This window comes from Cupressus sempervirens, chromosome 9 (assembly GCF_028749045.1).
Source record: "Cupressus sempervirens isolate cs-2001-9-10 chromosome 9, ASM2874904v1, whole genome shotgun sequence".
Taxonomy (NCBI): Eukaryota; Viridiplantae; Streptophyta; class Pinopsida; order Cupressales; family Cupressaceae; genus Cupressus; species Cupressus sempervirens.
Window position 1 is genome coordinate 707094703 of NC_143126.1, and position 14496 is coordinate 707109198.

Here is a 14496-nt window from a genome sequence, read left to right on the forward strand (position 1 = left end):
TCCAAAGCAAAATCTAGCCACGTAAGAAATAAGAAATTATTATGACGTGACACTCTAAATAAACAAACAATCTCAACAGTGTATTCAGCTCGCTTCACAGTCCGGATAAAGTTCCCTATTATAACCTCCAAATTTTTACTATAACAAAAAAGGAGCTCCAATCCATTCTGAAAACGGATAATTTTCTCCATTATCAAACTAAGATTAAAAAAAACTTAATATTAAGAAACAGCATATCCTATAGTACAGCACTCAAAATCGTCAGTTATAAGCATAGTAATTTATGCTGTGCAAATGTCCTACTATTCCATTTTCTCCAACCATTGAAATTACTAAAAAGAGAATTTACATTAGCATACTCAAATAACCAGGGAAAATACTACTGTCCAGCATTACAAAAGAGAGCAAACAAAAATTATCTACTAGAGTAAAATATAATTACATATAGCATTATCTTGGAATAATGCAGAGCTAAAACACAAACAAAGTTTAATCATGACATTCAAGTCTAAACAGCAACTAAGCCACTTCAACCATAGTGTCACTCAATTCCTCAAAAGGAGCAAATCCAAAAACTGATATAATAATGGCCCAGCTAGTTTATGCCTCGAAAGATACGAGCGATAGGGGAGGTTTGCTTTTCTTGTGGGCTCAGCTTATTCCACCACTTGACAAAAGTGGAATCCCCCGCCTTAACTTCCTCCTCACACAACTCCTTCCTGTCCGACAGTTGCTTCACATAGTTCTGGAATTCACTGCACTTGGTACTCTTAACCTCTGCCTTTTCCGTTGGATTGTTCATAATCCACGAAACTTCTTCCACGTGAGCCCAGAAGCAGGAATCCTTTGTTACATCTTGCAGACCACTAATCACAGCCATCTTCTTTTCTTGGGGTTTTATGTCTGCCAACCACTTTTCAAGAGCCTTATAACGACGCGGCCTTGCATTTCTCATATAATGTCCAGAATCCTCGTGCTTGCCCAGCCTGTAATAATTAGCCACGTCAAGAGGCTCTACAAGAAGCCTGTACTCTGTTCCTTCTTTTATCAGTTCTTCGATGAAGTGGAAGTCGTCAGGCACCTGGTGTGTTTCCACCATCTCTTCGAGTTTGTCAAAAAAGGCAGCGAGGTTCAGGCGGTTGAGGTTGGCATGAAAATCAACCTTCTCCTTCTGCTCTCTGAAGGCGTCATAGTACCCGATGTTTCTCTGGGTCAAGCAGTTGGATCTGTACTCTTTGAGCTTTGTCATGTGTGCCGCTTCCTTCGCACGCGCTCCTTCAAACAGCTTTGCCAGTTCCTCCTTCAGTTTGTTGCGGTTGTCAATCAGCTTCTGCTCCGCCTCTCCTGCAGCTCTCAGTGCAAGTCTGGCCCTTGTGTTCTGCTAACAGAGTTAACAAACATAAAAGAGATTTTAATATAAGGTCAGAGATCAAAAGAATACTTTTATATGTAAGGACCAACTACATAATATGGATACAGAACTTGTGAATATATTTATGTAACATACAGGTAGTAACTATACATGTATATAATCGAATTTGGGAAGTGAAGACTTCTATTGTAATGTAGAAATTTGATATTAATGAAATATGTCCAAATTTAGGCATGTAATGTACCTCCACTTTTGTAGAGAAATTAGGATATAAAATTCAAATTTGATAAAATATAAATATATAATATTATACACTCACTTCTGAGTATTCTTAGAATCAATGAAAAAAAACAAACATTTGAAAAGTAAAAAGAAAAGTATTTCTTTTGTTTTTCAAATATTTCAAAGTAAAATTTATCTGTTTTAATTATTGATGAAACATTAAAAAACAAACATTTGAAAAATAGAAAGAAAAGTATTTCTTCTGTTTTTCAAATATTTCAAAGTAAAATTTATCTGTTTTAATTATTGATGAAACATTAAAATTTGAATGTGAAATATTCCTAATATAATAAATAAATTACTTTAATACACACTATAAGATCTTATTTGATAGTATCTAATTAAATTGAAATTTAAAAAATCTAAAAATTATAAACAAAAGGAAAGATATAACAAATAATGAAAAAATATCTCCAAAATAACAAATAAATATTAAAAATTATATCTTTACACAAAATTGCAAATTCTTCTTTTAAAGCAGTGCCCCAGATTAAATTGAACAAACAGTTGTAACTGCAAACATATAATTTCATCTGTGTAACTATGATGTTTAACAAGACTGTATGTCCCTTGTCCTGTGAACAAAATTAATATTTTGAATTTTCCTTTCAATTTACCACTTTATATATATGTAGTCTACCTTCCACGACATCTCAAATATCATTCTGCTTCGACTAATTAGCGAATGGCATCAGAATCGTTAAATCCACAGAAATATTCTCATCGTGATTTTATTGAAAAACTGAACGACCGATCATGACTGAATCCAATATTCCGAGTTGTTTATAATTTTTTAAATAATAATGAAACTCCACTCTTGTTTAAATCTGAACTATAAAACTAATCTTTGAGAAGGTATTTGAAAAGATATTTAGATTTCACATTTGTAAATTGGAAATGTTCTTAGAAGGGAATTCTTTAAATTCCGTTGTGTAAGGATTCAAATTTAAGTTTCAAACAATTGGACCTTTCAGATAGTGAGGATCACCAAGGATTTGAAATTACGTTTCAAAGAAATATATTGTTTAAATTAGTAGTTTGTTTCTTCCAAAGAAAAGGTTTTATAAGGAGAGAGTATGGCAAATTTTAGATATTCGGATTAGATATGCTAAAACTTAATTGTCTCATCATTAGGATAAAGTAGTGATCCAAATAATGAGTTGTGGGGCCCTTGAGAGGTCTTAACACATCTTTAAAAGTTTTAACCTTTCAATTAACATTGTTGAATCAATTCCACCATTCTTGGAAAATGTGAGTATTAAGCTTTACTTTGTGACCTAAGAGACTTAATACTCACATTTTCCAATGTGTCAATTATCGGAAACAATATCAAGAAATTGAGGATAATATAAACTAAGACATTTTTTATGTAAATTTGGGCTATATTATTTATTTATTTTTTATTTCATATCAGACACAAATATTAAACTATAACATTCATTATTTCTTAAAAATAATTCTTGTATTTTTAATTGAAGTAAAAAGAAGTATCTAAATAGTTACTTTAGATCTCTATTTGTATAAGTACTATATATTTTGAAATATGATCATTTTAAAAAACACACACTTCAAATGAAAGCAAAATATAATAGTGAAATTTCAGTACTTATTTCATTTATATATATATATATATTTTTTTTTTAATACATCAAAATATAAATAAATAAAATAAATTTTACTCTACTTACTTTTTACCATATCTTATCTTATATTTATTTAAATAATATGAACATCTAATATTTTATTAAATTGTATTTTTTTCATTTAGAATCTCAGAATACCATGTTACTGTTGATATTGTGAAGGCCAACAGTCAAGTCTTCTTTTCCCTCCAATAATCGAGTCTCTTGGTTTCCAAAGACTCTTCATTTGTAATATTATTGGAGCCCTTTTATATGCTGCTCCTGCTCATTTGTAACTTAACTTTTTCTTATTAATTCAATACTCTGCAGTTTGGACGTAGCCACTATTGTGGTGAACCAGGATAAATCCGGTGTTGTGTATTTCTTCTTATTGCAACATTTTCATTCTCTGTTTAATCCTTACAATTGGTATCAGAGCCTGGTTTTGGCCTGGTCATGGGTTCAAATCTCCCTGTTGCCTTCCCGACCCGCGTAAGCACCTGGTATGCGCGTCGAGGAGGAGATTGTTGGGTGATGCGACGCGCTCCCCTGCCCACAGGTGGTTAATTATGTGGTGTTTCATGTTCACTAATAGTCATGGCTTTTGGTGCAACGGCAAATGGGCCCTACAATTGGTATCAGAGCACGAGGTGTGCAGGTTGGAAAATCAGTGTCGAATTTTTCAGAAAGATGGAGGATTTGAAAATAGAGAAATTTACAGGCAAGAATTACAGCCTGTGGAAAGTGCAGATGCGTTCCTTGCTGGTTAAGCAAGACTTGGCTCTCGCAATTGAAGGAAAGTCTAAGAAACCGTCTACAATGACTGATGAAGATTGGCAAAAGATGGATGACAAGGCGATGGCATCCATTTTTCTCTCACTAGCGAAAAATGTCTTGTTCAATGTCTCAAATGAGACGTCAACAAAAGATGTTTGGGACAAACTTCAAAATATGTATCAAACGGCGTCGGCTGCAAACAAAATCTTCATTATGAAGAAACTCTACAAACTGAAAATGAAGGGATTGCAATGTCAAATCATATAAATGATTTGAACACCCTATTATGTCAAGCAAGCTCGGTTGGTATGACTCAAGATGACGAATCCAAAGCAATCATCTTGTTATGTTCTTTCCCTGATAGTTGGGATCCCATAGTTACAGCTGTAAGTACTTCAAGCTCTACGAAGTCAAAGCTGGCCTATGATGAAGTTGTTGCCACTTTATTAAGTGAAGACATGAGAAGGAGTAACAAAGACTCCTCATCCGGTGATGCTCTCACTATGGTCAGCACTGAGAGAAGAGGAAGAAGCCATCATAGAGGAAATAATAATTACTATCAGCGAAGATCAAAGTCACCCAATCGTTCAAGGTCAAGAGGTAGGAATGGTGAATGCTGGTTTTGTGGTAAGCCTGGCCACACAAAGAGAAATTGTCGGGCTTACAAGAAAGCACAAGAAAATGTGAGAAACATGGAAGCAAATACAGATCACATCCATGGCAATATACGAGGGCAGTTTCAGAGTGTAGATAATATGCCATGTAATCCGCAGGGTCCAAGTAATCTGCAGGTGGTAAATGGTATGCAGTATACTAAAGTTAATCCAGCTGAAACAATGAAAGCCGCATACCAAGCAAATCCACAGGATAGAAATGTTAATCCGCATCCGCAGGGTGTAGAAGTCAATTCGCAAGGTGTGCAAATTGATTTGCAGGACGTTAATGTGCAGGATATACATGGTGAGAGCACAGACCAGCATCTTGGTATTACCGGTTTTGAGGCACCCAATACAAATATATCACAGGGAGAAGGCACACTTCATAATAATCTGTTCTCAAGCAGCAGAGAGGGCATTCAACATTTAAACCAGCGAACTAGTGTAACCGGTTCTCCATTTGAATTGGTTCAACCAGAGAATAGAGAACCCCAAATGAGAAGATCCACTAGAGAATGAAAAATGCCGGCTAAATTCTCTGATTATGAATTATTGTACGCTGAAGAAGCAGAGCCTTCAATTCTAGTTTCAGAATTTTCAGAACCGTCTACATTCAAAGCAGCGCTCAAAGATGTCAATAGTGATAAATGGCAAACAGCGATGCGTGAAGAAATGGATTCTTTACTCAAGAATCGAACCTGGGATTTGGTATCTCTTCCGCCTAATCGAAGACCACTTAGGAACAAGTGGATATATCGTGTGAAAGATGAAGCGGAAGGCAATAAACGCTTCAAAGCCAGATTGGTGGTAAAGGGATTTGATCAAGAAAAAGGGATAGATTTCAATGAAATCTTCTCACCAATTGTCAAGATGACAACCATCCTAACTGTTTTGGGATTAGCAGCAGCGTGGGATCTTGAGTTAGAACAGCTTGATGTAAAAACCGCATTCCTACATGGTGATGTAGAAGAACTTTACATGGAGCAGCCTCAAGGGTTCGTAAAGAAGGGACATGAACATCTTTATTGCAGATTAAATCGAAGCTTGTATGGCCTCAAACAAGCCCAAGACAGTGGTATGTAAAATTTGATCGCTTCATGACAGAGCATAATTTCACAAGATGTGAATCAGACCCATGTGTTTACTTCAAGAAACTTCCAAGCGGTGAGTTTGTCATCCTTCTTCTTTATGTCGATGATATGTTAGTAGCTGGCTCAAACAAAAGAATAGTTAATCAGTTGAAACAAAAATTGGCAAGCAAGTTTGCAATGAAAGACTTAGGGGCAGCTAAAAAGATTCTTGGCATGACAATCACAAGGGATAGGAAAAAGAGGGAAATCACTTTGTCTCAAAAACAATACATTGACAAAGTTGTTGAAAGATTTGGCATGGCTGAATCAAAAGTAACTCCTATTCCTCTTGCTGGTCATTTTCGATTAAGTTCTGAATTATGTTCTCAAACACAGGAAGAAAAAGAATTTATGGAGAAAATTCCATACAAATCAGCCATTGGTAGTATTATGTATGCTATGGTTTCTACTCGCCCCGACATTGCTCATGCGGTGGGAGTTGTGAGCAGGTTCATGAGCAATCCCGGCAAAGCTCATTGGGAAGCCGTCAAATGGATACTAAGGTATCTAAAAGGTACTTCAGCTTATGTTTTATGTTTTGGCGGAAACAAAGTTCAACTACAAGGTTACACTGATTCTGATCTTGCCGGAGACTTGGACAAACGAAGGTCTACCACTAGTTACACCTTCACATTTGCTGGAGCTGCGATCAGTTGGGCTTCACGGTTGCAACATTGCATTGCTCTTTCTTCGGCTGAAGCTGAATACTTAGCTCTTTCCGAAGGTGCAAGGGAAATGATTTGGCTTCAGCGATTACTTGGTGAATTGAAAGTTCATCAAAATGAATATAATCTGTTTTGTGACAGCCGTAGTGCGATCTTCATGGCACATAATCAGTCATCACAACGTCGCTCCAAGCATGTTGATGCACATGCTCACTTTGTTCGTCATGCAGTCGAAGAGGGCAAGCTGAATGTTGTCAAGATTGACACCAAGATAAATCCGGCTGATATATTCACGAAGGTTGTTGCCAAAGAGAAGTTCGAATGTGCTAGAACTTCTCTTGGGCTTGTGAAGAAAAGATAGATCATTCTTTGAGCAGGGTATTGGGTGATCAGTTGCAGCATTGGTTGTCCTTCAGGTGGGAGTTTGTTGATATTGTGAAGGCCAACAGTCAAGTCTTCTTTTCCCTCCAATAATCGAGTCTCTTGGTTTCCAAAGACTCTTCATTTGTAATATTATTGGAGCCCTTTTATATGCTGCTCCTGCTCATTTGTAACTTAACTTTTTCTTATTAATTCAATACTCTGCAGTCTGGACGTAGCCACTATTGTGGTGAACCAGGATAAATCCGGTGTTGTGTATTTCTTCTTATTGCAACATTTTCATTCTCTGTTTAATCCTTACAGTTACAATATATTTTTAAGTATATTACTGAATTCTATATTACAATATGAATACTATATTACAATATTTCTACGTATAAAAGTAACAGTGTCTTTATTTTAAAATTTAATAAATAAATAAAGTAATAATATTATAAATAATTAATACAGTTCGTGTCTGATTTATCCTAATATTAGTGAAGTCGGGGCTTCCACGCTGCACTAGGTTAGATCTAATGACAAAACTTTCACTGGGTAATATCTTATCAAAATTCAATTTTCATTTTATTTTGTCTAGAGCACTAAGTGGATCAGTACTATTAGTTATTATATTTATATTAGAACTATTATTAACATACATTGATATGGTATTCTATTTAATTCAAAATTTAAATTATTAAATATTTCAATATTTGTTATAATCAAATATTAAACTATGAGATTATAATATATATATAATTAACAATTGTCATATAATGACTTAGTTTTATTATAAATTTAGTTTTCATATAGTATATAGACTATTTAAATTAATAAAAATATTATAGTAGGCCCGTTCTTGGGCTTGTTGGGATTAATCCAACTTTGAAAAGGGCAATAGCGTAGGATGGTTGGATTAAGATTAACTTTAACGGGGCAGCCGAGGAAACTGAGGTGTTTCAGGGTGTGGGTGTGTGGCGAGAGACCACAAGGGCAACATTCGCGCTTTTGCAGCCAAACATTTGCAGGATGGAACGAATAATACTGCAGAATGTTTTGTAGCCAAGAAGGCTCTGGGCTTAGGCGCAAAAATTGGCTATAAACGCATTCATCTGTAAGGTGATTCAGAGATCATCATAAATGGCATTAAGAGAGGGAAGGTGGAGGTATGGCACCTGGATCAATGTATACAACAAGTCAACGAATTGCTTTTGGATTTTGATGATTTTAGGGTTTCACATTTATATCAGGAAGCAAACAAGGTGGTGGATATGTTAAGCCAATATAGGTGCCAATGCAGCATTGGGTCCACAAAATGAAATCTTTGAGGACTTTCGTCACCTTGGATTAGAATAAAGAGAGCACTGTTGTTTGGCCATTAGACACATTAATTCACACATGAAAATTTAAAACTCGATGGTTTAAGGTAAAGGCATCATGACTCCGACTTCCGATGACATTATATCATTCCACAGTAAGCAGAGATTTCCAATCTACCGATGTATCCCTCGTGCGAGTCAAATGGAGTGTTGGTTTGACTTAGTTCCAAAGAGTTCCAAGGTAGATATATTCAGTTGAAGGCAGGGCAAGTTCATTTGTTTTCCACTGTGACAGAAATGGAGGCAAACTTCGCTCTGGACTCGAATTCTCAGATGCAAACCTACAAAGGCCAAGTTACCACACGACGTCTCAAACACATTTGTCTTTGACGACCTGACCTTTCTAGAGGGCGTACAACAAACGCTAGGGCCAAAATATTTGAACACATTCTAGAAGAGGAGATCAAATTTGGATGCGGTGTTGTTGTTTGTTGTGCTCATGTTGATGGTGGGGGAATTGAAAGAAGAGGTCCGCCAGGTTGTTACTGCATGTGTGGACAGGCAGTGGCTTCTGCGATTGGAGGGCATAATTGAGAGAGTTGTTATGGGTGTAGGTGTTGAGATGGGAATTGAACCTTGGAGGCTAATTGGTGGAGTGGACTCTTCAATTCAGCCATTTGTTGTGTGGCTATCCTCAAATCCACAAGGTGCCCATACCCCTAAAGCAAAATAGGGGTGGAAAAATATAGTGGAGTTCTTGATTGGGCACATTTGGGTGCCGGAGGAGAATGAACAAGGCTTTATAAAGGCCACACTGAGAAAGAGCACACTCACTCTTGGACAACAAATTCGCCACCAAATAGTGAAGAAATGCCACCTTAAGGAGGGTGTGTCTACATCAAAAGGAGTTTGGGTTGATGCCTTGTTGCTAGTCAAAGAAGGTGAGGGCAATGGAAAGCGCCACCGGGGGAGGCAGGGGAATTCAGTAATGGATGACCATTCAACTCCAACATTCACTCGTGAGGAAGTTGTGTGATGGTTCAAGGAGTAAGAAATTACAGACATTGGAGATGACAATGGCTCTATTTTGTTTGTTTGATCGTTTATGTGTTTGGGTTGGATGGTTTTGTCTTCTTCAGAGAGTTCATACTCTGAATTATTTGTCTAATGGCATGTGAATGGTCAAGGTATGGGTAGTATAAGCATGAAGGCATTCAGCCATACCAAAGCAATGTATCTCTCTTTTTATCAATATAATACAAAATGTTACCCATCAAAAAAAATATTATATAGTATTTTTTAAATAATAATATATAATAGTATTTCTTAAATATTGTATAATGGTTTGATCTTTGTTATCATAAGGATACCGATCGAGTGGAAAACAAGTGCAGACTATAGTGATGAGGAGCGATGGATGCCGGCTGGGCTTGGGGTAGGGCTCAATCCCTAGCCCTTGTTTGTTGTTTGCCCTTTTTGTTGATATTTTTCCCTCTTCTTTTTGGATTGGCAGTTGCTGGAGAAAGTTAGTGTGGGTTCTAGATTCTGGAGAGCATTTGCAGAGAATTTTGGATTGGGGTTTTTATTGTTTGCATCTTTGGTGGAAGATCTCACATTCTCTTCAAGAAACTATTCAAGTGAAGTGTGCGCTAGATGGGGGTATGGATCCAGCTAATCTTTGCTATATGTAATCGCCTCAATTTTCATCTTCAGGATGGGGTTGCAACTCAATGGTATCAAAGAGAAGTAGCCTCAGCATCAAAAGAAATGATGGGTGAATCGGGAGGGGGCATTGGACTCCTCCTCATGGAGTATTGAAAATTAACACTGATGGTTCTTCTCGAGGGAATCCAAGCCCTACTGGTATTGGGGGAGTGGCTCATTGTAGTTTTGGTGAAGTTAAATTCTTTTTCTCAGTGCATAAGGGTGACTACACTAACAATATCATGGAAGCTCAGGTCATTTTATATGCTATGGAACAGTGTTGTTTGTGGGGATCGCGCAAGATTATCTGTGAGTCTAACTCCCAAGTGGTGGTGAACTTGCTTTCCTTGCAGAAGCTTGAGGATGTTAGTTGGCAACTGGCCACTATTGTTAATCAGACTCTTCTCTTTTGTACCTCTCTTGAGTTCATTAGGTTTACTTGCATTCCTTGTGAATGGAACAAAGTTGTTGATTGTTTGGTCAAATGGGCTTCTGGTCATATTCCGGGCTAGAATATTATGGATAGGAGGCAGCTTCCCTTTGCGCTGGTCCAATTGTAATAAATTTTTACCCCTCTTTTTCCAAAATTTTGTATAAGTGTACATAATATTTTTAATTGAAAGTAATTTATAAAATACAATATTAAAAATCTTAAAACGTATAAAATATTATATTTTATAATTCAGTTAAAATGATATAAATCACATTATTCATCCAATCAAATAATAGAAATATATTTTATACAAATTATTAAGTAAAAATTCTTACATCTAACTATGTACAATGTATTGATTTTATAATTAAATTTAAAAATAAAGAAAAACTTTTAATGAGATTAACAATGAAATGTAAAAAATATCACAATAGTACTTAATCTATGACAAGTACTAATAATAAAAGAACTAATAATAAAAGAGATAAATAACTGATCCTCAAAGTTTTCCTAAAATTCTGACACAAAATTATCAATCTAAAACCATTTTTATAAAAACTTAATAACTATAATAGTTAAATAAAAGGCCAGATGAACGACGCTGACCTGAATGCCGAGTCCAAGTTCATGAAGTTGATTTTCCATGGGAGAAGCGTGTGCTGCACCTTGTGCTAATGGAAGATTCTGAAGCCCTTCCAAATTGACCATGATCGTCTTTCCATTGAAAACTCTCCCATAATTAGTGTGGTCTGAGATAGAAACCTGATCCTGTGCACTGGCTAAGGAATAGAAGAGTATGGAGAAGACAGCCTCGTAGTTTTCAACAAAAAGGGCACCTTCATCTGAGCAGAAGAGATAAAACCCAAATGGCCTATAAGGGCTTAACTTAACTGCAGGCTTCAGGCTTGCAATCAGTTTGTTTCCAGGTTCCATATTGTTAACCGTGGTCAAGTTAACCACTGCACAAGCATGGTGCAGGACAGTGAGCACATACTTTTTGAAGTCCACGTCAGCAAGCCCCATAATAACGTCTGTATCTCCACTATTCATCTGCTCAACAGATCTCTGCCAGTAAGGCAACAGCTCTTCCATAAAGCCTGAGACAGAGATGCATGGGGCCAGTAAAGTACTGGCAAAACCATCACGCTTTGAAACAACATTATAGAAATGATTGTCCCACCCCTGCCTACGAACCGCTCTTGCTAGAATTTCATCTCCAACCAGGGGAAAACCAAATGTGATGGCGAAAACAGGGGCTCCCTTGCCCCATTTCTCCAAACTTGCAAGTGTGGCCAAAGTAGCAATCCCACCTCCAATGTTGTGGCCTGTGAACACAACAGTTTTTCCTGTTGCAAGTGCCTCTGCAACCTGTAGGAACAAAATATGAAGTTTACTTAATTCCATGTACAAAATCATTGTGTCTAGCACTGAATATAAATAATTAAGCAAACGTAATGTTGTCTGATGATAAATTCAGCCATGACAATCGGGGAAAATAATGACTTCTTGCCTACAGAGTACTTCGAAGCATTTTCTCTCAGCAATGGCCAAAGGTAGACTCTTTGGATTTGCAGATAAGGGATGATTTCAAAATGGAGGTCACTGGACAACAGGAAAATTGATAATTAGGGGATATTTTCTACAACAAGTCAAATTGTGATTTGCTATTAGGATTCAATTGTGTAGTTTTTGAATCAAAATCACTCATCCATGTTTTATGGTCAGTGGTTCCCACAAATCATCTCTCATGAGAATGAATGAAACACTCGATACTTATTGGAAGCCACAGTGCCTCACCTATGTGAGCATCACTTAGATCTAATTCATTTTCATGAGAGATGGGTCTGTGTGAACCACCGTACTCATGAAATGTTGGTCAATGAGTTTGACTCAAAAACTAAGGCACAACATTTAGTGAAGGTTTTGAAGTTTAGCTATGGAGGAAACTCAGTTGTAAAATGTGCTTGAATTGGTGTAGTACTGAGAGGGATGACCTCCCAGGAAGTTCCGGTGTTTCACCTATGTAAACATCACCTAGATCCAATGAGTGGTAAGTGTTCCATTCATTCTTCTGAGAGAGAGAGATATAGGTTCATGTGAACCACTAATGAAATGAAGGTCATAAATTTGACTCAAAAACTACACAGTTAAATTCCGATAATAATATGACATCAAGATAATATTAGATTTATAAATTTTGAAGTAGAAAGATTTATACATGTATTTCCAAGATTCCTTCTTTACGCTTCCTGTGTTTAGCTCAATAGATAAATGTAGCTGATTACAGAATCTGAAACAAAATAGGTTCGGTTTTTCATAGCTTCTGAGACAACCACCTCTCGGTATAGTCTGCCATTTCTGGCTCCTGAGAGAATCACCCAAACCCATTATCACTTTCTTTGGGCAAAACTTGAATTTTGGACTCTTAAAGACCCTATCGTAACGATAAAGCCCTATGTTTTTTTTGTTTGGTGAATGTAAAGTTCAGCATGGTAATCTTGATGTTCTCCTAAATAGACAGAACTACTTGGACACATGTACGAGTATGAGTAGATTTACTCAAAAAAAAAAAAAAACCAGGAATGAACCTGGACTGGATTAACAAGCCCAGTCAAATCTATTCACTCTGAGATGGATTTGGCTTACGAAAAGGGGCAAAACTATACCCACATAGCAGGCCTGAGACCAGTGAGACCTTTTACATAGACAGATATATGATCTCAATTATACCCAATAAACACAAACAGTCTATGTTTCCCAGGTGAAAAAAACCCTAACAAAAAAGTAAGCAGCTGTCGAAAAAAAAGGGAGGGAGGGAAGAGGCAACTTCCTTTGACTGCTGCCCTACGTAAGATCTGGGACAGTCCTCTGTTTTTAACGCCTCTTCATAAGAACTGCACAGGTGTAACCCAATAAGCGGAATACTAACTACAAAAATACCCACTTTTGATTGGCTGAAGTTTTCCCCTGGATTCTAGAAAATATATCCAAAAGGATAACCTCCCCAGCTCTGAAAACCTTACACATGTCAAGCAGATTCTGGGTAGTTTTCTAAAAGCTGCGATTTTTCTTTAAAATGAGTGTAATCTTTCCAGTTACATACCCAAAACAGGTTAATACATCTTATTCACTCTTTCCTACTTAAATCTGCTCGATCAACCGAGTTTAGAAATAATCTACAAACCTGGGCTTTGAGATCCCTCCAAATGGCCACAAATTTGATGAGAGCCGGTTTAAATACGCTGGCTGGCTCTCGTTCCTTCCTTGTAGTCCCATCCACCATGGATTCAAAGCAATCATTATTTTCGTTGATTTTGCAGACGCCAAATTTGGTGTCTGTTTGACTGAAGGCACTAGCCTCTAGAGCACCAGAAAAGGCCACGCAAAGTACGTTGTTTCCACAGTCTTGCAGAACATATCCATTAACACTGCTGTAAGCAGCATAACTTGCCCTCTCGAAAGTTTCTGGTTGTCCAAAACTGCAATCAAAACCCACATGAACAAAATCAGCACAATACGAAGAAAAGAGCAACCCGTACTAATTTAAGACAAAAGGAAACTTGAAACCCCCTGAAAAAGAATCTATCGAGTGGTTTTCTTTTTTAGAGCGTTACAGATCAGAATTTCGCTGAAATTTGCTAATGAAATCAAAACTAGAAAACCCAAATTTTTTGCATCTATGATCTCAAAACTTTATACAGGTTCCACCACATAAATTCATGAAATGAAAAGATCATGAATTTATTAACCTTGCAAGCACAGAAGCCATGATAAGCTTGAGAAATTGGATCAGCGCTGAAATACTCAAAAACAAATTTTTCCTCTCCTTCCTTTTTCTTCTTCACTGGATGGTCTAAATGAATGGGTGACCTGTATGCTGTATGTATAGGCAAACAGAGCGTAGACTTGTCACTGAAGGGAAGAAAAAGTGTGGATATTTTGCAGCGTGGACGAAATTTCTTGGCAAAAGGGGAGAAATTACTCATCATTGACAAAGGAGAAGGTACATTTAGGCCAGACGATGATGGCAAAAGACCAGTCTTCCACGAACATCCCAAACGTCTTTTTTTCCATCTGTGGGTCCACAAGCATCCAAACAAGGCCATCGAAGAGAGTCTACGTAGGGTATTATGCTTGGCATTTAGATAATTAAGTTAAAATACCTGCTCTTCTCTA

General features: G+C 36.9%; 1 protein-coding gene across 1 annotated transcript; it reads right to left on the reverse strand.

Moving 5' to 3' along the window:
- Positions 1-329: 329 nt before the first annotated feature.
- LOC149540686 (protein EDS1L-like) lies at positions 330-14175 on the reverse strand. Its single transcript, XM_089801786.1, has 4 exons — positions 14070-14175; positions 13505-13799; positions 10927-11688; positions 330-1378 (listed from the first exon to the last, which is right to left on the reverse strand). Exons 1-4 carry the CDS (start codon positions 14087-14089, stop codon positions 596-598), a joined length of 1860 nt encoding a protein of 619 aa, XP_089657912.1. The 5' UTR covers positions 14090-14175; the 3' UTR covers positions 330-595.
- Positions 14176-14496: the final 321 nt, after the last annotated feature.